The 26,682-nt window shown below is 46.1% G+C and overlaps 1 protein-coding gene across 1 annotated transcript; it reads left to right on the top strand.

Annotated features, from left to right (window-relative positions):
• Nucleotides 1-318: 318 nt before the first annotated feature.
• On the top strand, nt 319-25,449 carry LOC119926712 (guanylate-binding protein 1-like). The gene is made up of 11 exons (XM_038745030.1): nt 319-472; nt 10,990-11,201; nt 12,346-12,473; nt 13,534-13,643; nt 13,848-14,044; nt 14,419-14,661; nt 17,671-17,948; nt 20,103-20,315; nt 23,197-23,299; nt 24,622-24,815; nt 25,065-25,449. Exons 2-11 carry the CDS (start codon nt 11,009-11,011, stop codon nt 25,179-25,181), a joined length of 1,776 nt encoding a protein of 591 aa, XP_038600958.1. The 5' UTR covers nt 319-472; nt 10,990-11,008; the 3' UTR covers nt 25,182-25,449.
• Nucleotides 25,450-26,682: the final 1,233 nt, after the last annotated feature.

Below are 26,682 nucleotides of genomic sequence, written 5' to 3'. Positions count from 1 at the left end.
AAAGCAAAACAAAACAAAAAATATTATTCTGTCTTAATTTTTTTTCCTTTTTTTCTGTCCTGCATGTTTCATTCATTCATTCAATCGTATTTATTGAGCGCTTACTGTGTGCAGAGCACTGTACTAAGCGCTTGGGAAGTACAAGTCGGCAACATAAAGAGGCGGTCCCTACCCAACAATGGGCTTACAGTCTAGAAAATTGTGGTGCCTGCGATGCTCACTGAATTAGAGCATGCATCTATTTTACTCTCAGTTTCACCTTCCGCTTGAGTATAACTGGCATTCAGGTTTGAAATCTTGGAAGGACTCACGACAGAGGGGCAGTCTTCAGAAGCAAAACAAGCAGAGAGTGAAGGGTCTCCAAGACTGGAAAGAAAAAAAACGTGTAAAGAAATCAAGAGGAGCAAAAATCCATTACAGAAAAAGACCTGTGGCTAAGAGGAAACAATCGTTTTGAAGCAAAGTGGAACCGGTAGGAATTGCTTTCTAATTTCTCTAAGAAACTTTCTAACCCAAAGGCTTTCCTTTCTCCTTCTGCCTCCAACTCTTCTATTTCCTTATCCCCCTGCCTTACCCTTCCACATCCAGGTCTTTTTCAGGGAAATATCATAAATCACTGTCCAAACAGCCTAAGAATGATTGGTTGCCAATTTTTTTTAAAATGGTATTTCTGAAGTGCTTACTACAAGCCAGGCACTGTACTAAGTACTGGGGTAGATACAAGCTAATCAGGTTGGAAACAGTCCCTATCCCACATGGGTCTCACAGTCTAAGTAGGAATGAGAACATGTATTGAATCCAATCAATCATATGTATTTATTGAGTGCTTAAAGTGTGCAGTCACTCATCCTATCCCAGCTGGATTACTATATCAGCCTCCTTTCTGACCTCCGGACCTCCTGTCTCTCCCCACTTCAGTCCATATTTCACTCTTTTGCCTGGATTATCTTTGTACAGAAATGCTCTGGGCATGTCACTCCCCTCCTCAAAAATCTCCGTGGTTGCCTGTCAACCTACGAATCCAGCAAAAACTCCTCACTCTCGGCTTCAAGGCTCTCTATCACCTCGCCCCCCCCACCCAACCTCATCTCCCTTCTCTCCTTCTCCATCCCAGCCCATGCACTCCACTCCTGTGGTGCTAACCTTCTCATTATGCCTTGTTCTCGCCTGTCCCACCATCAACCTCTGGCCCACGTCCTACTTCTGGTCTGGACCGTCCTCCCTCCTCAAATCACTCAAACAACCACCCTTCCCCCCTTCAAAAACCTACTGAAGGCTCACCTCCTTCAAGAAGCCTTCCCAGACTAAGCCTCCCTTTTCCTCAGCTCCCCCTCCCTTCCGCATCACCTCAACTCATTCGTTTTGCCCTTCCCCTCTCCCCTCCCCACAGCACTTTATATGTATATATCTATAATTCTATCTATATTGATCCATGTTACTTGTTTTGATGTGTATATAGACAGACTTCTAGACTGTGAGCCCGTTGTTGGGTAGGGACCGTCTCTATATGTTGCCAACTTGTACTTCCCAAGTGCTTAGTACAGCGCTCTGCACACAGTAAGCGCTCAATAAATATGAGTGAATGAATGAATGAATATCTATAATGCCATTTATTTATATTGATGCCTGTTTACTCGTTTTGATGTCTGCCTCCTCCCTTCTAGACTGTAAGCCTGTTGTGGACAGGGATTGTCTCTATTGCTGAAACGTACCTTCCAAGCACTTAGTACAGCACTCAATAAATACAATTGAATGAATGAATGCAGAGCACTGTACTAAGCACTCGGGAAAGTACACTATAACAATATAAAAGTCACATTCCCTGCCTACAACCAGCTTACAGTCTAGATAGGGAGACAGACATTAATATAAATCAATAATGGATAAGTGCTGTGGGGTTGAAGGGGGATGACTAAAGGGAGCAAGTCAGCCTTCTGTGCAATGGTGTCAGAGGCTGCTGTAAAATGGCTGTGAGGAGCAGGGCCTTTGGTTAGCCAGTGTCGCTATATAAAGCCTGTCAAATGGGGTTTCATAGTCTCCTGCCTTTGGGCAAAGCCGCAAACGTGAGGGAGGTTAAGTCTCAGGAAGTTTAATCGAGTCAAAAGCTCTCTTAGTCCCTGAGGCAGGCACTAAGTATTCATTCAATTGTCTTTATTGAGTGCTCACTGTGTGCTGAGCACTGTATGGTACAACAATAAACAGACCCATTCCCTGCCCACAGCAAGCGTATGGTCCAGAGGGGAAGACAGATATTAATATACATGAATTACAGCTATGTACATAAATGCTGTTCGGCTGGGAAGAGGGATACCATAAAGGGATGAAGTCAGGGCTATGCAGAGGGATTGTGAGACGAGGGAAAGGGGCTTAGCCGGAGAAAGCCTCTTGAAAGAGATTCATTCATTCATTCATTCAATCATATTTATTGAGTGCTTACTGTGTGCAGAGCACTGTACTAAGCGCTGGGGAAGTACAAGTCGGCAACATAAAGAGGTGGTCCTTACCCAACAATGGGCTCACAGTCTAGAAGGGGGAGACAGAGAACAAAACAAAACATGTTAACAGAATAAAATAGAATAAATATGTACAAGTAAAATAAATAAATAGAGTAATGAATACATACAAACATATATACATGCATACAGGTGCTGTGGGGAAGGGAAGGAGGTAAGGCGGGGGGATGGAGGGGGGAGGAGGGGGAGAGGAAGTAGGGGGCTCAGTCTGGGAAGGCCTCCTGGAGGAGGTGAGCTCTCAGTAGGGCCTTGAAGGGAGGAAGAGAGCTAGCTTGGCGGATGTGGGGAGGGAGGGCATTCCGGGCCAGGGGGAGGATGTGGGCCAGGGGTCGATGGCAGGACAGACGAGAACGAGGTACAATGAGGAGATTAGCGGCGGAGGAGCGGAGGGTGCGGGCTGGGCTGGAGAAGGAGAGAAGGGAGGTGAGGTAGTAGGGGGCGAGGGGATGGACAGCCTTGAAGCCCAGGGTGAGGAGTTTCTGCCTGAAGCATAGGTTGATTGGTAGCCACTGGAGATTTTTGAGGAGGGGAGTAATATGCCCAGAGCGTTTCTGGACAAAGACAATCTGGGCAGCGGCGTGAAGTATGGATTGAAGTGGGGAGAGACAGGAGGATGGGAGATCAGAGAGGAAGCTGATACAGTAATCCAGACGGGATAGGATGAGAACTTGAATGAGCAGGGTAGCGGTTTGGATGGAGAGGAAAGGGCGGATCTTGGCAATGTTGCAGAGCTGAGACCAGGAGGTTTTGGTGACGGCTTGGATGTGAGGGGTGAACAAGAGAGCAGAGTCGAGGATGACACCAAGGTTGCGGGCTTGTGAGACGGGAAGGATGGTAGTGCCGTCAACAGTGATGGCAAAGTCAGGGAGAGGGCAGGGTTTGGGAGGGAAGACAAGGAGTTCAGTCTTGGACATGTTGAGTTTTAGGTGGTGGGTAGACATCCAGATGGAGATGTCCTGAAGGCAGGAGGAGATGCGAGCCTGGAGGGAGGGGGAGAGAGCAGGGGCAGAGATGTAGATTTGGGTGTCATCAGCATAAAGATGATAGTTGAAGCCATGGGAGCGAATGAGTTCACCAAGGGAATGAGTGTAGAGCAAGAACAGAAGGGGACCAAGAACTGAACCTTGAGGAACCGTTACAGTAAGGGGGATGGGAGGGGGAGGAGGAGCCTGCAAAACAGACTGAGAATGAATGACCGGAGAGATAAGAGGAGAACCAGGAGAGGATGAAGTCTGTGAAGCCAAGGTTGGATAGCATATTGAGGAGAAGATGTGCCTTCATAACAGTGCTTGGCACATAGTAAGTGCTTACTTACTAAGTAAGGAAGGAGAGGGGATACATGTCCCGAACGTTTTTGTAGAAAAATCATTGGGGCAGCAGAGTGAAGTATGGCCTGGAGTGGGAAGAGACAGGAGGCAGGGAGGTCAGAAAGGAGACTGATACAGTAATCAAGGCAGGAGGGGTTAAATGATTGTTATAACATGGTAGCAGTTTGGATGGAGAGGAAAGGGCAGATTTTAGCAATGTTGTGAAGGTGGAACTGACAGGATTTAGTGATGGATTGACTACGTGGGTTGAATGAGAGAAAGGAATCAAGGATAGAGCCAAGGTTTACAGACTTGTGAGACAGAAATGATGGTGGTGACAGAAATATTATGTTGCCGATTTGTACTTCCCAAGCACTTAGTACAGTGCTCTGCAGACAGTAACTGCTCAATAAATACAATTGAATGAATGAATAATAATAATAATGGCATTTATTAAGCACTTACTATGTGCAAAGCACTGTTCTAAGCAGTGGGGAGGTTACAAGGTGATCAGGTTGCCCCACAGAGGGCCCACAGTCTCAATCCCCATTTTACAGATGAAGTAACTGAGGCACAGAGAAGTTAAGTGACTTGCCCAAAGTCACACAGCTGACAGTTGGCAGAGCCGGGATTTGAACCCATGACCTCTGACTCCAAAGCCCGTGCTCTTTCCACTGAACCACGCTGCTTCTCAATGAATGAATGAATGGTGCTGTCTACAGTGTTGGGAAAATCAGAGGAAGAACAGGGGTTGGGAGGGAAGAGAAGGAGCTCTGTTTTGGGCACATTAAGCTTGAGGTGACTGGAGGACTTCTAAGTAGAGATGTCTTGAAGGCAGGAAGAAATGCGAGACTGCAGAGATCAGGGCTGGAGATGTAGATTTTGGTGTCATCTGCATAGAGGTAGTAGTTGAAGCCAAGGGAGCGAATGAGTTCTCCAAGGGAGTAGATGGAGATGGAGAATAGAAGGGGACTCAGAATTGAACCTTCAAGGACCCACACAGGTAGAGGGTGGGAGGCAGAGGAGGAGCCCATGAAGGAGACTAAAAATGAGTGGCCAGAGAGGTAAGAAGAGAACCAGGAGAGGACAGTGTCCGTGAAGCCGAGGTTGGGAAATGTGTCCAGGAAAAGGGGTGGTCCACAGTGTCGAAGGCAGCTGAGAGGTCGAGGAGGATTAGGATGGAGTGCAGTCTGTTGGATTTGGCAAGAAGGAGATCACTGATGACTTTTGAGAGGGGGGTTTCTGTGGAGTGAAGGGGTTGGAAGCCAGATTGGAGGGGGTCGAGGAGAGAATTGCAGGAGAAGAATCTGAGACAGCAGGTGTAGACAACTCGCTCAAGGAGTTTGGAGAGAAGTGGTAGGAGGGAGATGGGGCGATAGCTGGAGGGAGTCGTGGGGTCAAGGGAGGGTTTTTTAAGTATAGGGGAAACATGGGCATATTTGAAAGCTGTGGGGAAGAAGCATTTGGAGAGTGAATGGTTGTAGATGGTAGTTCAGGAGAGAAGAAGGGAGGGAACATTTTACAACCAAAGAAACTGGGATATAGAGAATCAATCAATGGATCAAGCATATTTATTGAGCATTTACTATATGCAGAGCACTTGGGAGAGTAATAATAGAGAAGCAGTGTAGCTCCTTAGGAAAGAGCCGGGGCTTTGGAGTCAAAGGTCATGGGTTCAAATTCCGGCTCCGCCAATTGTCAGCTGTGTGACTTTGGGCAAGTCACTTCACTTCTCTGGGCCTCAGTTACCTCATCTGTAAAATGGGGATTAAAACTGTGAGCCCCGTGTGGGACAACCTGATCACCTTGTAACCTCCTCAGTGCTTAGAATACTGCTCTGCAGATAGTAAGCACTTAATAAATGCCATTATTATTATTATTATTACTATTATATTTGTTAAGCACTTGCTATGTGCCAGACACTGCAGTAAGCACTGGGGTAGATGACTGGATTGCACACTTCACTCCTCCCTCCCTGTCCCACATAGGGTTCACAGCCTTCATCCCCATTCTACAGATGAGGGAACTGAGGCCCAGAGAATTGAAGTGGCTTGGTCAAGGTCACACAGAAGACAAGTGGCAGAGCTGGGATTAGAACCCATGACTTTCTGACTGCTGGGCTGGTGCTCTATCCACTAGGCCATGCTGCTTCCCTATGATACAACAGAATCAGCAGACATGTTCCCTATCCTGAAGTCCCACAATAAGAGACAGAGGCGGGATTAGATTCCCAGGCCCATGTTCTGTCCATTAGGTCACTCTGCTTCCCACAACCTCTGCCCTCAAAGAGTTTACAGTCTAGTGGAGGAGACAGAGATTAAGAACGATTATAGATTGGGAAGCAGTAGAAATCAGCATAAGTGTTGTGGGGTTGGGGAGGGAATGGGTATCAACGTGCTCAAGAGGAACAGAATCAAATGCATAGCCGGGAGAATAGCTGGGAAGATGAGGCTAGTTAGGGAAGGATTTCTGGAGGAAATATGATGTTAATAGGGCTTTGAAGATGGGAAGACTGCTGGTTTAGTGGCTATGAGAGAAGCATTATGGTCAAGTGGATAGAGCCGGGGCTGGGAGTTAGAAGGACCTGGGTTCTAATACTGCACCTGCCATTTGTGTGATCTTGGGCAAGTTACTTACCTTCTCTGGGCCTCCGTTCCCTCATTTTCAAATGGGGATTAAGACTGTGAGCCCCATGTGGGACAGGGACTGTGTCCAACCTGATTAGCTTGTATCTACCCCGGTGCTTAGACCAGCTCTTGACTCACAGTAAGCAGTTAACAAATATTACTATTATCATTATTATAATATGAGGGGGTAGGGAGCTCCACACAGGAGGGAGGACATGAGTAAGGGTTGGATGGCAACAGAGATGACATCAAGGCACAGTAAGTAAGTTGGTTTTAGAGGAGTGAAGGGTCCAGGCTGGGTTGTAGTGGGAGGAGAGCCAGATTAGCTAAAAGCATATCTGCTGGGCTACTCTGTGATGTGCGATCTGAGAGAAGCAGAGTGGCCTGATGAAAAGAGCCTGAGCTTGAGAGTTAGAGAACGCAGGTTCGAAACCCAGATCTACTACTTTCCCGTTGTATGACCTTGGACAAATCACTTACCACTCTGTGCCTCAGTTTCCTCATGGGTAAAATAAGTATTAAATATCTGTAGTCTCACCCACCTAGACTGTGAACCCCATGAGAGAGCTTGGAACAGTTGGTAGCAGTTTGGTTCAGTCAATCAATTAATGCCATTTATTGAGCACTTACTGAATGCAGAGCATTGTCTTAAATGCTTGGGAGAGTACCATATAACAGAGTTGGTAGACACAATCCCTGCCCACAACAATCTTACAGCCTAGAGGGTGGAGAGAGAGGGGGGTGTATTCTACAGCTTTTGCAGAGGTAGAATCGACAGGATTTGGTGAATCTTACCAGCAAAGGAATATTTGGGTTCAATGAGAAAGATGAGTCAAGGATAATGCCAAGAAAATATGGGCTTGTGATACAGACAGGAGGGTGGTAACGTCTACAGTAATGGAAAAGTCAGTGGGAGGAGAGGATTTGGGTGGGAGGATGAGGAGTTTTCTTCTGGACATGTTAAGTTTGAGGGACCTGTGGGACATCCAAATAGAGAGATCTTGAAGGCAGGAGGAAATACAAGAAATACTAGACTGTGAGCCCGCTGTTGGGTAGGGACAGTCTCTATATGTTGCCAACTTGTACTTCCCAAGCACTTAGTACAGTGCTCTGCACACAATAAGTGCTCAATAAATGCGATTGAATGAATGAATGAATGAGAGAGAAGTCAGGTCTGGAGAGGTAAATTTGGGAATCATCTGCCTAGAAATGGTAATTGAAGCCATGGGAGAGAATGATCTTCCAAGGGAGTGGGTGTCGATGGAGAATAAAAGTGTCTCAGATGTGAGCCCTGAGGGACCCCCATGGATTGAGGGCGGGAGGCAAAGGAGGAGTCTGTGAAAGAAACTAAGAATGAGCAGCCAGAGATATGATGAGGTAGGATGAGAAGCAGCATGGCCTCACAAAAACAGCATAAGCCTGGAAGTCTGAAGACATGGATTCTAATTCCAGCTCTGCCACATGTCTACTGTGTGAACTTGATCAAGTCGATTGACTTCTCTGTGCCTCGGTTACCTCATCTGTAAAATGGGGATTGAGACTGTGAGCCCCATGTGGTTGGCAGTGTCTGGCAGAACAATGGTTGGCACAAAGTAAGGGCTTAAGAAGTACCACAGTCATTATTATTATTATTGGGAGGAGAACCAGAAGAGGACAAGCGTTAATGAAGCCAAGGTTAACACGTTTCCAGGAGAAGGGGGTGAGAATTTGAGGAGGATTAGGATGGAGTAGAGGCCATTGGATTTGGAAAGAAGGAGGTCATTGATGACCTTAGCGAGGGCAGTTTCTGAGGAGCAAAGGGGGCAGGAGCCAGATTGGAGGGAATCAAGGAGAAAAATGGAGGAGAGAAAGTGGAGGCAGCACATGTAGACTTCTTGCTCAAGGAATTTGGAGAGGAGTGGTAGGAGGGAGGTGGGGTGATAATTGGAGGGTGCAGTGGAGTCAGAGGAAGTTTTAGGATCGGGGATATGTGGGCATGTTTGAAAGCAGAGAGGAAGGAGCTACTGCAGAGCGAATGCTTGAAGACGGTGGTCAGGGAGGGAAGAAAGGAGGGGGCAAAGGTTTTAAGGTGTGAAGGGATGAGGTTGGAATCACAACTAGAGGGGTGAACTTGAAGAAAAGGCAGGAGATCTTCTCTCGAGATCAATCAATCATTCGCATTTATGGAGCGCTTTACTGTGTGCAGAGCACTGTGCTAAGCACTTGGGAGAGTACACTATAAAGACGGTAGACACGTTCCCTGCCCACAAGAAGTCTAGAGGGGAAGACAGACATTAATATAAATAAATATAATTACAGATATGTACATAGGTTCTGTGGGATGGAGGGTGGGGTGAATGAAGGGTACAAATCCACATGTAAGGGTGATGCAAAAGGAAGTAGGAGAAGAGGAATCAACACGGCCTAGTGGATAGAGCATAGTCCTGGAAATCAGAATATCTGGGTTCTACTCCTAGCTCCGTCACTTCTTTGCTGTGTGACGCTAGGCTATTCACTTGATTTCTCTGGGTCTCAGTTACCTCATCTGTAAAATAGGGAGTCATTCATTCATTCATTCATTCAATCGTATTTATTGAGAGCTTGCTGTGTGCACCGTACTAAGTGCTTGGGAAGTACAAGCAGCGTGGCTCAGGGGAAAGAGCCCGAGCTTGGGAGTCAGAGGTCATGGGTTCATATCCCGCCTCCGCCACTTGTCAGCTCTGTGACCTTGGACAAGTCACTTAACTTCTCTGTGTCTCAGTTCCCTCATCTGTAAAATGGGGATTAAGACTGTGAGCCCCAGGTGAGACAACTTGATTACCTTGTATCTACCCCAGCACTTAGAAATGCTTGGCACGTAGTAAATGCTTAATAAATACCAAAATTATTCATTCATTCATTCAATCGTATTTATTGAGTGCTTACTGTGTGCAGAGCACTGTACTAAGCGCTTGGGAAGTACAAGTTGGCAACATCTAGAGACAGTCCCTACCCAACAGCGGGCTCACAGTCTAGAAGGGGGAGACAGACAGCTAAACAAAACATATTAACAAAATAAAATAAATAAAATAAATATGTACAAATAAAATGAATAGAGTAATAAATACGTACAAACATATTACATATATACAGGTGGTGTTGGGAGGGGAAGGAGGTAAGGCGGGGGGGATGGGGAGGGGGAAGAGGGGGAGAGGAAGTCAGCAGCATATAGAGATGATTTCTCCCCAGCAACGGGCTCACAATACTGTGAGTTCCACGTGGTGCATGGACTGCATCCAACCAGATTAGTCTGCATCTGACTCAGCACTTAATACAGTGCCTGGCACATAGTAAGTGCTTAACAAATGACACTTAAGAGAAACAAAAAGGAAATGAGGTCTTAGTTGGGGAAGGCCTGTTGGAGGAGATAAGATTTTAATGAGGTTTTGAAGGTGGGGAGAGTGACAGTCTGTTGGATATGAAAGGGGGAGTGAGTTACAGGTCAGTAGCAGGACATGGGTAAGAGGTCAGCAGTAAGACAGATAATAATAATGGCATTTATTAAGCGCTTACTATGTGCAAAGCACTGTTCTAAGCGCTGGGAAGGTTACAAGGTAACCACGTTGTTCCACGGGGGGCTCACAGTCTTCATCCCTATTTTACAAATGAGGTAACTGAGGCACAGAGAAGTTAAGTGACTTGCCCAAAGTCACCCAGCTGACAATTGGTGGAGTCAGAATTGAACCCATGACCTCTGACTCCCAAGCCCGGGCTCTTTCCACTGAGCCACGCTGCTTCTCTATAGATGAGGGGGACCGTCTCTATATGTTGCTGACTTGTACTTCCCAAGCGCTTAGTACAGTGCTTTGCACACAGTAAGCGCTCAATAAATACGATTGAATGAATCCAGGTACAGTGCATAGATTGGCATTAGAGGAGTGAAGTATGTGATAGGGTTTTGGTAAGGAATCAGAGAGGTAAGGTAGCGGGGGAAAAGCAGTGTTGCCTAGTGGATAAAGCACAGGGCTGGTAGTCAAAAGGACCTGGGTTCTTATCCCGGCTCTGCCATTTGTATGCCGCGTGACTTTGGACAAGTCACTTCACTTCTCTGGGCCTCAGTTACCTCATCTGTAAATTGGGGATTAAGGTTGTAAACCAGGATTTGGGACATGGACTACATCCAACCTGATTTATCTTGTACCTGCCCCAGCGCTTAGTACGGTGCCTGGCACAAAGTAAGCACCTTAACAAATACCATTTTTTAAAAAATCATGATGTCATCATAAGCACATCATCACTCTACACAGATATACATGGGAAACATAAAATAGAAATAAAGATGCAGTCACACCCTCCGAGGTCTTGCATTCCAGTTTGATGGAAAATGAGGAGGGAAGAGACTGGAGACTATTGGTGACGGGGTAATATTTTGCATTTCCCAACACAAAAAGCAACTCCTACTTTGACCCGTGCACTGAGAGTCACAAACCTCAGTAGGAATATGGCCTGGGAATAAATCCCAAGCAGCGGGAAATGAAGTGTTAGTGCCACTTCCTCACCTGAGTATCTCCTTTGCGTTTTCAGGTTTCCCATCCGATTAATCATGGCCACCAAGGAAATCATGCCCACTCCCCTGTGCCTAATTGAGAACTCCACTAATGGCCAGCTGGTGGTGAATCAGAAGGCATTGGAGATCCTGTCCGGCATTTCCCAGCCGGTGGTGGTGGTGACCATCGTGGGCCCTTATCGCACTGGGAAATCCTATCTGATGAACAAGCTGGCGGGACAGAAGAAGGGTGAGTAGCCTGCTCAGAGCTATAGTGTTCTTTCACTCAGACATCTCTCAAAGAGCCTCAGCCATCTGGAAAACAAAGAATAACGGACAGTTTCTTCTTTCCCTTAGCCTCAGATTTCGTTAATAATTATGGTAATTGTTAAGCACTTACTATATGCGAAGCACTTTACTAAGCACTGGGGTAGATGCAAGATAATCAGGTTGGATGCAGTCCTGTCCCACAAGGGGCTCACAGTTTATGTAGGAGCAGGATTTAATCCTCATTTTACAGATGAGGCTCAGAGAAGTGAAGTGACTTCCCCAAGGTCATGCAGCAGAAAGGTGGCAGAGCTGGGATTAGAACCCAGACTGTGAGCCCGTTGTTGGGTAGGGACCATCTCCATATGTTGCCAACTTGTACTTCCCAAGCACTTAGTACAGTGCTCTGCACACAGTAAGTGCTCAATAAATATGACTGAATGGATGAAAGACTCCTAGGCCTGTGCTCTTTCTACTAGGCCATACTTTGGGAAGAGTCAAGACTCTTCCACCAAAGAGAGGAAGTGAGGCAAAGATGCCCCAGTGCTTAGAACAGTGCTTTGCACATAGTAAGTGCTTAATAAATGCCATCATTATTATTATTATTATTATGAACTGAATGACTCTTGGGATTCACTTTTAGATAATTATTAGGGATGGGGTATTTTTCTAGGGAAAGAAGGGTAAAGTTTCTCACAAGCTTTCCACTAGGCCATGCTTTAGTCAAGACTCTTCCACCGAAGGGAGAAAATGTTAGGCAAAGATGAAGTGGTTAACTCTTGGGATACACTTTAAGATCATTACTAAGACTGAAGTATTTTTCTAGGGAAAGAAGTGCAAAGCTTCTCACAAGTCTTTGTTGTTCTTTGAGTTGGCAGCCAAGATTGTAATTGGAGGAATTTGGACTCCTGGGTTAATTCCCATTGTTCCAGTGGCAATAAAAAAACCCTGCAACTGTAGATCACCTCAGACCCTATCTTCTCATCAACTATATTTTTCGCCCATATTTTTCTCCCCCACACAGGATGGGGTATTTCCCATGTATTATCAGCAAAGATTGGCAAGTAACAGTCACCCAACACCCATGTGGCTTCATTGTGCATGCAGTTTTCCATTTTCCTTTGCAGGCTTCTCTCTGGGCTCCACAGTGCGGTCTCACACCAAGGGAATCTGGATGTGGTGTGTTCCTCATTCCACAAAGAAAGACCTCACTCTGGTTCTGCTGGACACTGAGGGGCTAGGAGATGTGGAGAAGGTGAAGAAGCAGGAGACCATCACTCCATTTCTGGTTAAACCCCCTCCTCTAAATTGCAGCTCAATCTCTGGTGAACGTCTCTAGATATATGCCTCCTTGGGAGTGGTAAATTTTTGTGCTGGACATTGGATCCAGATTAACCTTTTTTCACTGAATATATTTTTTCATGATATTTATTAAGTGTTTACTATGTGCCGGGCACTGTACTAAGTGTTGGGATACATAAAAGCTAATAAGGTTAGACACAGTCCATGTCCATTCCACGGATCCGCCAAGCTAGCTCTCTTCCTCCCTTCAAAGCCCTACTGAGAGCTCACCTCCTCCAGGAGGCCTTCCCAGACTGAGCCCCCTTTTTCCTCTCCTCCTCCCCATCCCTCCCACCCTACCTCCTTCCCCTCCCCGCAGCACTTGCATATATTTCTACAGATTTATTACTCTATTTATTTTACTTGTTCATATCTGCTATTCCATTTATTTTGTTAATGATGTGCATATAGCCATAATTCTATTTGTTCTGACGATTTTGACACCTGTCTACATGTTTCGTTTTGTTGTCTGTCTCCCCCGAGCCCGTTGTTGGGTAGGGACCATCTCTATATGTTGCCAACTTGTACTTTCCAAGCACTTAGTACAGTGCTCTGCACACAGTAAGCGCTCAATAAATACGATTGAATGAATGAATGCCCCACATGAGGCTCACCGTCTTAATCCCCATTTTACAGATGAGGTGATGGAGGTACAGAGAAGCGAAGTGACTTGCTAAAGTCACACAGCAGATAAATGGTGAAGCCAGGATTAGAACCTGGGTCCTTCTGACTCCCGGGTCCAAGCTCTAACCATCAGAGAACACTGCATCAACATGAAGCAAACCAAGTGGACATTACCCAGAGTTACTGACACAAATTTAGTACATTACCAGGAAAGGTCCCTTAATTTTATTTCCCTCAATCAGAATCCCTGACCCATCCTAGCCTAACAGATCCAACATTTGTTCTCGGGGTCTGGGAAGTGCTTGGGTGTGCTATATGGTCACATCCAAAGTTTTGTTTCTGTTTTGTAGGGGAATCCCAAGAATGACACCTGGATCTTTGTATTGGCTGTTCTCCTGAGCAGCACACTTGTGTACAACAGCATGGGCACGATCAATCAGCAGGCCATGGACCAGCTTCAGTATCCTTTCAGTGTTTTCGGGGAAACCACCGAGGCCGGAACGAAGTCTGATTCACTCCTCCCCGGTTGTCCTTCACCTGAATCAATATAACGGAGAACAAGAAGCAGAGTGGCGGTGATTAGGGATACAGAGGGAGCGGAGGATGAAAAGAGGGATGATAGGATGTGGCTGTTTCTCTCCATTTTCCTTAGCTGGGTTCCCAGCTATGTGTCAGAGCTGACAGAACACATCAGGACCAGAGCTAGCCCCAATCTAGATGGTGTAGACGGCTCAGCGGAATTCGTGAGCTTCTTCCCAGACTTTGTGTGGACTGTGCGCGATTTCACCTTGGAGCTGAAACTGGACGGTTACCCCATCACTGAAGACCAGTACCTGGAGAACGCCCTACAACGAAAGAGAGGTCCTCGGGTCATGAGTGGGATTCTCAGATTGAGTAGTGACCCTCAGGAAAGGAATGAATAGGGCTCAGATCTGGTCAAAATATAGAATTTTCCAGCAACACTCCTTTATTCTGAGAGCGGAGTTTGTCCAATTTTGGAATAATACTAGCCAGAAGTCTGGACTTCTGTATTACTATTTCATGATTTGGGTACCATCCCAGTCCTATTCTTTCTGTTTTTCTGTGTTCAATGATTAGCCACTCCTAAACCTGCCCTCTGAGGGATGTGAAAGTATGTTGGATGAGACCTAAAGAAATGCAGGAAATGGGCAGAGCTTGGATCTAGGCACCCACCTTGCTTTAATTTTACAACCTTGCTGTTTCTCCTCCTTCAGAGACTGAAGAGAAAACCGAAGTGCTTCATCTGCCCCAGAGCTGCATCGTGAAGTACTTTCCAACCAAGAAGTGCTTTGTCTTTCCCCAACCGACAACCAGGAAAAATCTCCCTAAGCTTGAGGAGCTCCAGGAAAATGAACTGGAACCTGAGTTTGTGGAACAGGCAGAGCACTTCAGTTCCTACATCTTCCAAAATGCCAAGGCCAAGACGATTCAGGGGGGCGTAGTAATCAACGGCACTCGTAAGTCTCCCTTACTCCAAGGCTTTTTAATATCATTATTACTACTTCAACCTATTATGAAGCATTAGCATAGAGATGAGAGACCTCCATCATAATCTTTCCTATTAGGTTTTAGAACTAGAAGTCTCATTACCTAGCCCCGCTTTTCATCCCGGGAAGCAGCGTGGCTTAGTGGAAAGAGTAAGGGCTTCGGAGTCAGAGGGCGTGGGTTCTAATCCTGGCTCTGCCAACTTGTCACCTGTATGACTTTGGACAAGTCACTTGATTTCTCTTTGGGACAACCTGATCACCTTGTATCTACCCCAAAGCATAGAACAGGTCTTGGCACATAGTAAGTGTTTAACAAATACCATCATTACTATTATTATTATTATTATTATTATCCTGCGGATTCTGAAATCTATGTGAAGACAGCTGATATCTCTCCTAAGTGCCATCAATCCCAGATGGGTAGCTCTTCCAATCTTTTCTCCCATTCCCTCCTGTGTCATCTAGATTTGTTCCCTTTATTCACGCCATACCCTCAGCCCCACAGCACTAATGCAATTTCATTATTTACCAATTTCATTTACACTAATGTCTGTTTCCCTCTGTACATGGTAAGCTTGTTGTGGGCAAGAAACATGTCTACCAACTCTGTTATATTGTACTCTCCCAAGTGCTTTGTGTAGGGCTCTGCACACAGTAAACATTCAGTGAGTACAATCAATTGAATGATTGACATTTTTCATTGTGTTTATTAAGTGCTTACTATGTGCCAGGCATTTGATCATTCAATCATATGTATTGAATGCTTTCTTTGTGCAAAGCACTGTTTTAAGGGCTTGGGAGAGTACAATATACCAATCAATCATATTTATTGAGCGCTTACTGTGTGCAGAGCACTGTACTAAGCGCTTGGGAAGTACAAGTTGGCAACATATAGAAACGGTCCCTACCCAACAGTGGGCTCACAGTCTAGAAGACAGACACATTCCCTGCTGACAAATGTACTAAGCTCTGGTGTAGATACAGGGAAATCAGGTTGGAAATGGTCCACATCCCACTTGGAGCTCACAGTCTTAAACTCCATTTGACAGATGAGGGAATTGAGGCCCAGAGAAGTTAAATGACTTTCCCAAGGTCGCACAGGAGACAAGTGATGGAACTGGGATTAGAACCCAGGTCCTCTGACCCCCAGGCACTTGCTCTTTTCATCATCATCATCAATCGTATTTACTGAGTGCTTACTATGTGCAGAGCACTGTACTAAGCGCTTGGGAAGTACAAATTGGCAACATATAGAGACAGTTCCTACGCAACAGTGGGCTCACAGTCTAAAAGGGGGAGACAGAGAACAAAACCGAACATACTAACAAAATAAAATAAATAGAATAGATATGTACAAATAAATAAATAAATAAATAGAGTAATAAATATGTACAAACATATATACATATATACAGGTGCTGTGGGGAAGGGAAGGAGGTAAGATGGGGGGATGGAGAGGGGGACGAGGGGGAGAGGAAGGAAGGGGCTCAGTCTGGGAAGGCCTCCTGGAGGAGGTGAGCTCTCAGCAGGGCCTTGAGCTCTCAGCAGGGCCTACTAGTCTTTTCCACTAGTCTCAGCTTCTTGTCCTTTTCCTAGTCACGAGATCTATTGTTCAGATGCCTTACAATATTTTTGTTGACTTTGGAATTTCTACCCACAAGATTCCATGATACTCCTATTGTCTGATCGATCAATCAATAGATCAGTCAGTGATATTGAGTGAGCACTTTTTCAGGGTACTTTTGGTATTCGTTAAGCACTTAACTATGTGCCAGACACCATACTAAGCACTAGGGTTGAGACAGGCTAATCAAGTTGGACACAGTCCATGTCCCACATGGGGCTCACCGCCTTAATGCCTATTTTAGATTTGAGGCAACTGAGGCCAAGGGAAGTGAAGTGACTTGCCGAAGGGTCACACAGCAGACATGTAATGGATCCAGAATTAGAACCCAGATCTTTCTGACTCCCAGGTTTATGATCTATCCCCTAGGCCACACTGTGTGCAGAGCACTGTACTAAACACTTTGGAGAGTACAATACAATAGCGTTGGTAGATATGATTGCTTCCCTCAAGCAGCTTTTACTGGTTTTATTGTCCACTGAATTTTTTCTCCTCCACCAAGTCTCAGAAATAATTATAATTGTGGTATCTGTTAAGCATTTACTACATGCCAATCGAGCGCTACACTAAGCTACACTACATTACTTTGTTCTGATGACTTGACACCTGTCTACATGTTTTGTTTTGTTGTCTGTCTCCCCCTTCTAGACTGTGAGCCCATTGTTGGGTAGGGACTGTCTCTATATGTTGCCAACTTGTACTTCCCAAGCGCTTAGTACAGTGCTCTGCACACAATAAGCGCTCAATAAATATGATTGATTGAAAGAATGAATGAAGCATTTGTGAGAGTACAACACAACAGAGTTGAAGAAACATTCCCTGCTCACAGTGAGTTTACAGTCTAGTTTACAGTACCAAGCTCTGTAGCAAACACTGAAAGATACTAGGTAATCCAGCCAGATGCAGTCCCTGTCACAGACAAAGTAGGGTGGAGAACAGTTATTTAATCCCTATTTTACAGATGAAGAAACTGAGGCACAGAGAAGTTAAGTGACTTATCCAAGGTCATACAGCAGGGAAGTGGCGGGGCCGGGATTAGAACCCAGGACCTCTGACTCCAAGGCCTGTGCTCCTTCTACCAAGACGACACTGCTGTGCACGCGTCCCTCTTTGGACGTACAGCTCTTCATATAGAGTCCAGCACCTTGTAGATCTTTGGCGAATATAAATTGAATATTTGTCTAAATCAGGGTTCCCAAGTATCGTGAAGGTAATGCTTTTTTTTCTCAGAGTGAAAACAGGCATCTCTGAGGATCATGAGCAGTGGGCATTTTCTCTGAGGATGTCAGCCCTCCAGTGCTAACCATTCAAGGTATTCCTGTCCCCCTGACTTTCTCGTTTGTCTTCATTTCCAGGGCTGAAAATCCTAGTGGAGAACTACGTAGAGGTCATCTCCAGTGGCAATGTGCCCTGCATGGAGAATGTAGTGTTGGCACTGGCAGAGATTGAGAACTCGGCTGCAGTTCAGAAGGCCATAGCCTGCTATGAGAAGTTGATGCGTCAACTGAAGTTACCCACAAACAACCTACAGGAGCTGCTGAACTGTGATGCGGACAGTACGATGGAAGCCATTGAGGTCTTCAGGCAGTTTTCCTTCAAGGATGAAGGTCAAAGGTTCCAGAAGGAGTTAGGGGTAATTTTGCTCTTCCAACATTCATTCATTCAATCGTATTTATTGAGTGCTTACTGTGTGCAGAGCACTGTACTAAGCGCTTGGGAAGGACAAGTCGGCAACGTATAGAGACGGTCCCTACCCAACAACGGGCTCACAGTCTAGAAGGGGGAGACAGACAACGAAGCAAAACATGTAGACGGGTGTCAAAATCGTCAGAACAAATAGAATTAAAGCTATACGTACATCATTAACAAAATCAATCTGCGCATCAGGCAGAAACTCCTCACCCTGGGCTTCAAGGCTGTCCATCACCTCGCCCCCTCCTACCTCACCTCCCTTCTCTCCTTCTACTGCCCAGCCCGCACCCTCCGCTCCTCCACCGCTAATCTCCTCACCGTACCTCGTTCTCGCCTGTCCCGCCGTCGACTCCCGGCCCACGTCATCCCCCGGGCCTGGAATGCCCTCCCTCTGCCCATCCGCCAAGCTAGCTCTCTTCCTCCCTTCAAGGCCCTACTGAGAGCTCACCTCCTCCAGGAGGCCTTCCCAGACTGAGCCCCTTCCTTCCTCTCCCCCTCATCCCCCTCTCCATGCCCCCCATCTTACCTCCTTCCCTTCCCCACAGCACCTGTATATATGTATATATGTTTGTACATATTTATTATTCTATTTATTTATTTTACTTATACATATCTATTCTATTTATTTTATTTTGTTAGTATGTTTGGTTTTGTTCTCTGTCTCCCCCTTTTAGACTGTGAGCCCACTGTTGGGTAGGGACTGTCTCTATATGTTTCCAATTTGTACTTCCCAAGCACTTAGTACAGTGTTCTGCACACAGTAAGCGCTCAATAAATACGATTGATGATGATGATGATGATGAAATATGATGGGTCCACCATCCCAATGCTCAGTCATTCTAGACTGTGAGCCCATTGTGGGCAGGGATTGTCTCTATTGCTGAATTGTACTTTCCAAGCGCTCAGTACACAGTAAGCGCTCAATGAGTTCAATCATAGTTGAGCACTTACTGTGTGCGGAGCACTGTACTGAGCAATTGGGAGAGTCCAATACGACAATAACCAAACACATGCCCTGTCCATAGGAGCTAAGTAAGATTCCGAGGCTGCCAGAGGCCGGGTGAAGAACCCAGGAAGGCAGAACTGCCACCCGTCCAAAACAGAGCGACCCCCTGCCCACCCAGAGCGTCTTCCCCACCCAACCCAGAGATCTCCCAGGAACCCGGCACCCCTTCGGCTGCTCCTGATGGCTGGAAAGTTCTTTCTTGTGTCTCTCAATCCGTTGGGCTCCCACACTTCTTTCCAGGCCGTGGTGCCCGGCTGGCACGGGCCGGACGGCATCCCGGGCTACTCCCCGTTAATTAGTTAGAAAGCAGGTGGCGGGCCTAAGGAGTTTCCATGGCGGGGAGGGTCGAGGGGCCTGGGGGGTGCGGTAATAATGGGATGGCAGGGGGAGGGGAGGGGGCCAGCACACCACGGGCCACCCCGGGACACAACGACCCCCACGACACCCCCGGCCCGGCAACCTTACTTAGGCAATTAGGTCTGTATGGGGGAAAGGATGGGATGGAAAAGGGGAAAGGAAAACCTTTCTTAGAGAAGTAGACGTCGAGGGAAAGGGGATGAGGAATAATTGATCTGGGCTAAACTGTCTCTTCAGCCCTCAGAGAAGAATGCTTTGAGAGTGTTTTGGGATCAAACTTTGCGGATTGAACTGCTTCTAGGAGACGGCTCACAGTCCTGATTCACTTTCAGGGACTTTTTGTTTTTCTGCTGGTATTTGTTAAGCACTTACTGTGTGCCAGACACTGTACTCAGCTCTGGGGTAGATACAAGCGAATCAGGTCGGACACAGTCCCTGTCCCACATAGTGTTCAGTCTTTAATCCCCTTTTTACAGATGAGGTAAATGAGGCACAGAGAAGTTAAGCGACTCCCCCAAGGTTGCACAGTAAGCAAGTGACAAAGCAGGGATCCAGTAGTTCTGTCTCCCAGACCCATGCTCTTTCCACTAAGCCATGCTGCTTCCAAAGTTGTGCCCACACCTAGATTTTTTTTCAGTAATGAACACATTTTCCAAAAAGCTACGTGAGAAGCCACTTTCCTTGGTCTTTATAGACGCCTTTCCTCCACATCTGCCTTTTGTCTCAATGCAGAAAGAGCTGTTAGAAAGGAAGGAAGAATTCTACGAGAAGAATGAGAAAATGTCAGCTGACCATTGCTGGGCCTTGATTCAGGATATTTTCCAACCTCTGGAGGAGGAGACAAAGAAAGGGACCTTTTCCAAATCAGGAGGATACAAACTCTTCGTTGAGATGAAACAAAAACTGAAGAAGAAATATAATGAGGAGTCAAACAAAGGGCTGCAGGTGAGCTCTCACTTGCTATTTTGGTCCTGGGGCCTGCTTGGATTGAGCAGAATCCTGTAGCGGTCAGCTCTGACCTTGTCCCTGAAGTATTTGGGTAAATGTCCATTTAACCGAAGTCTGACTTTTTTCTGCCTGGAAGAGGAGCTCGCTGGGGGCAGGGAATGTGTCTATTGGCTCTGTTATATGGTACTCTCACAAGCCCTTAGTACAGTGCTCTGCTCACAGTAAACATGCAACAGATAGCATAAATTGATTGACTAAGCAGCATACTGGTGGGAAATGCTCATCCCTAGCTGCTGGGCCATGTTGCTGTGGACACAATTCTATGTGTCAGGTGGGTACTAATCCCAGGAAAACATTACCTTGAATGTTCAAAAGGGGAATTTACAAACTCTCAAGTGCTAGACCTATTTCTCATCCCCTTCCCAATGAGCCTATCTCTTTCTATGTGGAACTGTCTTCATTTGAAGTCAGGTTCACCTTGATAAAATACAGTGGAATGGAGAAGAGTGGTCTATTGCCAGTGTGGAAACTGAGCCAAGACCAGGCAACTCCATCTTAGCCTTTTGGAATCCATTTTGTTGCTATAACTTAACCTTGTTTTATATGCTGTAATTTAACCTTTCATAAACCCCTTCGCCCAACCCTCCCATCTGTGAAAACGAGCCGGAAAACACAAATCATGCACCGTCGAGAACATGAGCAGAAAACCGAGAGCAGTGAATCATCCACTGGTCATCATCAGAAGCGACGAAGCGGGATTATTAGAACAACATCAGAAATGGGGACTCGCACCTGATTTGCTCTCCTGTCACTACCACCAAGTGCCCCGCCCTGACTTATAATAGGCTTCTCTTTTCACCTCTGTGGCTGTCGAGGTCAAGCTTGCTTTTACAGCAACAGACTCCATCTGTCCTTACCCTCATAAATCAGTATTGCTATTGCAGTGATAACCCCCTCGTGATGGGCTGCTTCGACTTGACTCTTTTCTAAAACCCGACACCAGGCACGGGCCAGAGGGGTGTTCAGGAGGAAGGCAGGAACCGTGTCACTCAAAAATCAGTTAATCAGTGGTAGTTATTAACCACTTACTGTGTGCAGAGCACTGTACAAAGCTCTCGGGAGAGTACAATACAGTAGAGTTAGCAGACAAGTTCCTTACCCATAGTGAGCTCACAGATGGGATGATTCTGAGTTCCAGGAAAGGGAAACAACAAGGCAGTGAAAAGGGAGAGGCATACCATCTGACAACCCCAACTAAAAAAGCCTTTTTTTTAACCCCGACTCCCTATTTCACATTTCATTCAGTCATTCATTTATTCAGTCGTATTTATTGAATGCTTACTGAGTGCAGAGCACCGGACTAAGTGCTTGGGAAGTACAAATCGGCAACATATAGGGACAGTCCCTACCCAATAACGGGCTCACAGTCTAGAAGAGGGAGACAGACAACAAAACAAAACAAGTAGACAGGTGTCAATATCAGAATAAATAGAATTACAGCTATATACACATCGTTAATAAAATAAATGGAGTAATAAATATGTACAAATATACACAAGTGCTGTGGAGAGGGGCAGGGGGTAGAGCTGGGGGGGCAATGGGGAGGTCAGGAGGAGGAGAGGAAAAGGGGGGGCTCAGTCTGGGAAGGCCTCCTGGAGGAGGTGAGCTTTCAGTAGGGCTTTGAAGGGGGGAAGAGAGCTAGTTTGGCAGATGTGTGGAGGGAGGACATTCCAGGCCAGAGGTAGGATGTGGGCCAGGGGTCAATGGCAGGACAGGTGAGAACGAGGTACAGTGAGGAGGTTAGAGGCAGAGGAGCGGAGTATGTGGGCTGGGCTGGATAAGGAGAGATGGGAGGTAAGGTAGGAGTGGGCGAGGTGATGGAGAGCTTTGAAGCCAATGGTTAGGCGTTTTTGCTTCATACGAAGGTTGATAGGCAACCACTACAGATTTTTTGGGGCGGGGGGTGAGATACCCAGAGCGTTTCTGTACAAAGATGATCTGGGCAGCAGAGTGAAGTACAGACTGAGGTGGGGAGAGACAGAAGGATGGGAGATCAGAAAGGAGGCCGATGCAGTAATCCAGTCAGGATAGGATGAGAGATGGAACCAGCAAGGTAGCGGTTTGGATGGAGAGGAAAGGGCGGTTCCTGGTGATGTTGTGGAGGTGAGACCGGCAGGGTTTGGTGACAGATTGGATGTGTGGGGTGAACGAGAGAGTGGATTCGAGGATGACACCAAGGTTGCAGGCTTATGAGACGGGAAGGGCGGTAGTGCCATTCACAGTGACGGGAAAGTCAGGGAGAGGACAGGGTTTGGGAGGGAACATAAGGAGTTCATTCTTGGACATATTGAGTTTTAGACGGTGGGCAGACATCCAGATGGAAATGTCCTGAAGGTAAGAGGAGATACAAGCCTGGAGGGAGGGAGAGAGAGCAGGGGCAGAGATGTAGATTTGGGTGTCTTCAGTGTAGAGATGATAGTTGAGGGCATGGGAGTGAATGAGTTCACCAAGGGAGTGAGTATAGACGGAGAACAGAAGGGGACCAAGGACTGACCCTTGAGGAACAAGTGCTCTGCACACAGTAAGCGCTCAATAAATATGATTGAATGAATGAATGAATGAGGAACCCCTACAGTAAGGGGATGGGAGGGGGAGGAGGAGCCTGTGAAGAAGACAGAATGAATGGCCAGAGAGAGATACGGGGAGAACCAGGAGAAGACGGAGTCTGTGAAGCCAAGGTTGGATAGCGTGTTGAGGAGAAGGGGATGGTCCACAGTGTCGAATAGGAGCCATTGGATTTGGCAAGAAGGAGGTCTTTGGTGACCTTTGAGAGGGCAGTTTGTGACTGATTTCTCACTGATTGCCTCCCTGTGTCCAGGCAGAGGAGATACTTCTAAAATATTTGCAGTCCAAGGAAGACATAGAGGAAACAATATTTCAAACAGATATGTCGCTCTTAGAAAAGGAGAAGGAGATTGCAGGTAAGGAGCTGATGAAAGGTAGTGTGGTCTTGTGGAGAAAGCATGGGTAAGGGAGTCCAGAGAACTGGGTTCTACTTCTCATTCAGGCTTGTGGCCTGCACTGTGACTCTTGCTAATCACTTGTTTTCCAAACCTCAGATTCCTCATCTGTAAACTGTAATGACGCCTGTCACGACCCGACCCAGTGAGTTTATTGTGAGGATAAATTGTTAGTGTTAAGGTGGAATTGCTTTAGAAAAAAAATCAAGATCTTTTTATGAAAGGAGCCTTAGATGACCTTGTTAATTCTTCAGGCTTTTGATTTACTGGAACTTGATTCCCTTGGGCTGCTTAGAATTCTGTCCTCTCCTTAACTCTGACTCAAGGCATATGCATTCTGTTGTCTACCGGTTATGGACTTTCTGAGGGAAATCTGTAAGGCCTGTCCAGAAAAGCTTGCTCCATCCAAGAAGGAGCTCTACAAAATAAAGGGATAGGAGGCAGGCACAATGGAGTATTTTTTAATTGTATTTGTTAAGCGCTTACTACATGTCAAGCACTATTCTAACCCCTTAGGCAAATGCAACTTTATCCCATTGGACAGAGTCCCTGTCCCACAGTAATAATAATTAATAATAATATTTGTTAGGCACTTACTATGTGCCAAGCACTGTTCTAAGTGCTTGGGGGAATACAAGGTGATCAGGTTGTCCCACGTGGGGCTCACAGTCTTCATCCCCATTTTACAGATGAGGGAACTGAGGCCCAGAGAAGTGAAGTGACTTGCCCAAAGTCACATGGCTGACAAGTGGCAGAGCTGGGATTCGAACCCATGACCTCTGACTTCCAAGCCCATGCTCTTTCCACTGAGCCACAGTGCTGCTTAAATAATGATGGCATTTATTAAGCACTTACTATGTGCAAAGCACTGTTCTAAGCACTGCGGAGGTTACAAGGGATCAGATTGTCCCACGGGGGGCCTCACAGTCTTAAACCCCATTTTAATAATAATAATGATGGCATTTGTTAAGCGCTTACTACGTGCAAAGCACTGTTCTAAGCGCTGGGGGGATACAAGGCGATCAGGTTGTTCCACGTGGGGCTCACGGTCTTCATCCCCATTTTCCAGATGAGGGAACTGAGGCACAGAGAAGTGAAGTGACTTGCCCAAAGTCACACAACTGACAACTGGCGGAGCCGGGATTTGATCCCATGACCTCTGACTCCAAAGCCCGAGCTCTTTCCACTGAGCCACGCTGCTTCTCTAACACTGAACGCAAGTGTTTAGAGTTTAAGTAGGCGCAAGCGATGTTTGATTTTTGTACTTTTTGTTTTCCCATCAGTGGAAAGGGCAAAGGCTGAGGCTGTAGAGCAGGCAGACAAGCAGCTCCAGGAACTACAGGAGCTGAATCGGCAAATGCTGGAGCAGATGGAGAAAAGTCACCAGGAACATGTGAAACAACTGACCCAGAAGATGAAAGAGGAGAGGCAGCAAATGATGGCAGAACAAGAGGAGACCTTAAATTTGAAACTCAAGGTAATTATGTCCAACCTGCTTATCTTGTATCCACCCCAGGTCCTAATACAGTGCTTGGCACACAGTAAACACTTAATAAATATCATCATTATTATACACAATCCTCATTCCAGCAATAGTCCTTTTCTTCCTCTTCTGGGTTGAGGGTGGTTTGAATTGGTTAGTGGTGAGAGACAAAGGGGAAATCCTATGGGGTTTTCTCTCTGCCTTTTTATCCCGAGTTCTCAGATTCCTTTCATGTTTTCACAGGACCAGGAAAAATTAATTCAGAAAGAGTTCCAAAATGAAAGAAAGCAACTAGAGGATCAGATTCAGAGCCTTCAGGAGCAGGTCGATAGTAGTCGCAAGTCCTGTGTCATACTCTGAAGATCTTTTTCATCTTTTTTCAACCAGTTCTACAGAGAAATTCCAAAGGAAAACTTGTAACACTCAAAATAAGAATAATCAGTATATACTAGGACACGCCAACCATGCATCATAATTACATTTTTCAATGCAGATACCAGCATCTTCCCAATCTTCTATCTTACTTCTATCTTACTATCTTCCCAATAGTAAGCCAATTATATTTACTGAACACTTACTGTGGGCCAGTCACTTCACTTCTCTATGTCTCAGTTCCCTCATCTTTAACATCAATCAATCAATCAATCAATCAATCGTATTTATTGAGCGCTTACTGTGTGCAGAGCACTGTACTAAGCGGTTGGGAAGTACAAGTTGGCAACATATAGAGACAGTCCCTACCCAACAGTGTAAGCACTGAGTGTAAGCACTCAATAAATATGATTGATTGATTAAGTTCTTAACAAATACCTCAATCATTATTATTGAATGCCTGTTGTATGCACAGCACTGTACAAGGCACTTTGGAGCATACAATAAAGGAGAAGCCATAATCCCTGCCCTCATGGATCTCAGGGGCTCAAAGTCTAGAAGATGGGAATAACATTGTGAGCCCGATGTGGACCATGGACTGTGGCCAACCTGCGTACTTTGTATCTACCCCTGAGCTTGGAACAGAGCCTGGAACATAGTAAGCACTTGACTATGAGCCTGTTGTTGGGTAGGGACCGTCTCTATATGTTGCCGACTTGTACTTCCCAAGAGCTTAGTACAGTGCACACAGTAAGCATTCAATAAATATGATTGAATGAATGAATGAATCACAAATACCATAATAAAAAGACAGAAAAAAATTCCCCTTCCTTGGTATCGCAATTAAATACTTTTCGGCACTCATCTCCGCAATGCCCAGGGAGACCTTCCTCTATCAATCAATCAATGGTATTAATTGAGTGTTTACTGTGTGCAGAGCACTGTACTAAGTGCTTGGGAGTGTCTAACAATCGAACAGACACTCCCTACCCACCAGAAGCTTCCAGTCTAGAGGCCTTTAGTTGTTGAGCTGATATAAAAGAGCAGCAGCTCCTGCAGCCGACCCGCACTTCTTGGACCAAGGACGGCAGGCGGTAGAGAGTGAGGATTCGGCGTAATCACACGCTACGATGTTTCCCCCGTGGCACGGGATGGGCCCGGATTGGCTACTATTTTTCTGTGTCTTTCTGAATTATTCTGCACCTGCATGAGCTCTCTAGTAAAGATTTGTAGTGTTGCTATGCTGGTCTCCGTGTGGTTTGTGCTATTCTCAGGGGTGCCCATGAAACCCAAACCCAACCCCACCGCCCTCGAGTTGAATGGGGAGGGAAGAGTTGGGGGGCAATTTAAACACTTCCCCAGCACTTAGCACAGTGCTTAGCTTACCCGTCTAGACTGTAAACATATTATGTGCAGGGAATGTGTCTAGCGACTCAGTTATATTGTTCTGTTGTAGTCTCCAAAGCAGTAAGGACAGTGCTCTGCACAC

The sequence above is a fragment of the Tachyglossus aculeatus genome, chromosome 4, assembly GCF_015852505.1.
Source record: "Tachyglossus aculeatus isolate mTacAcu1 chromosome 4, mTacAcu1.pri, whole genome shotgun sequence".
Classification (NCBI taxonomy): domain Eukaryota; kingdom Metazoa; phylum Chordata; class Mammalia; order Monotremata; family Tachyglossidae; genus Tachyglossus; species Tachyglossus aculeatus.
Note: the sequence above shows the minus strand (reverse complement) of the source record. Positions and strands in the feature narration are given on the sequence as shown.

Excerpts from the sequence above, each read along its gene's own strand:
- LOC119926712 (XM_038745030.1), top strand. The coding sequence starts at position 11,009 with ATGGCCACCAAGGAAATCATGCCCACTCCCCTGTGCCTAATTGAGAAC. Across the intron at positions 13,644-13,847 it reads CAGGCCATGGACCAGCTTCA|CTATGTGTCAGAGCTGACAG; the intron begins GTATCCTTTCAG and ends CTGGGTTCCCAG. Across the intron at positions 24,816-25,064 it reads CCTTAAATTTGAAACTCAAG|GACCAGGAAAAATTAATTCA; the intron begins GTAATTATGTCC and ends ATGTTTTCACAG.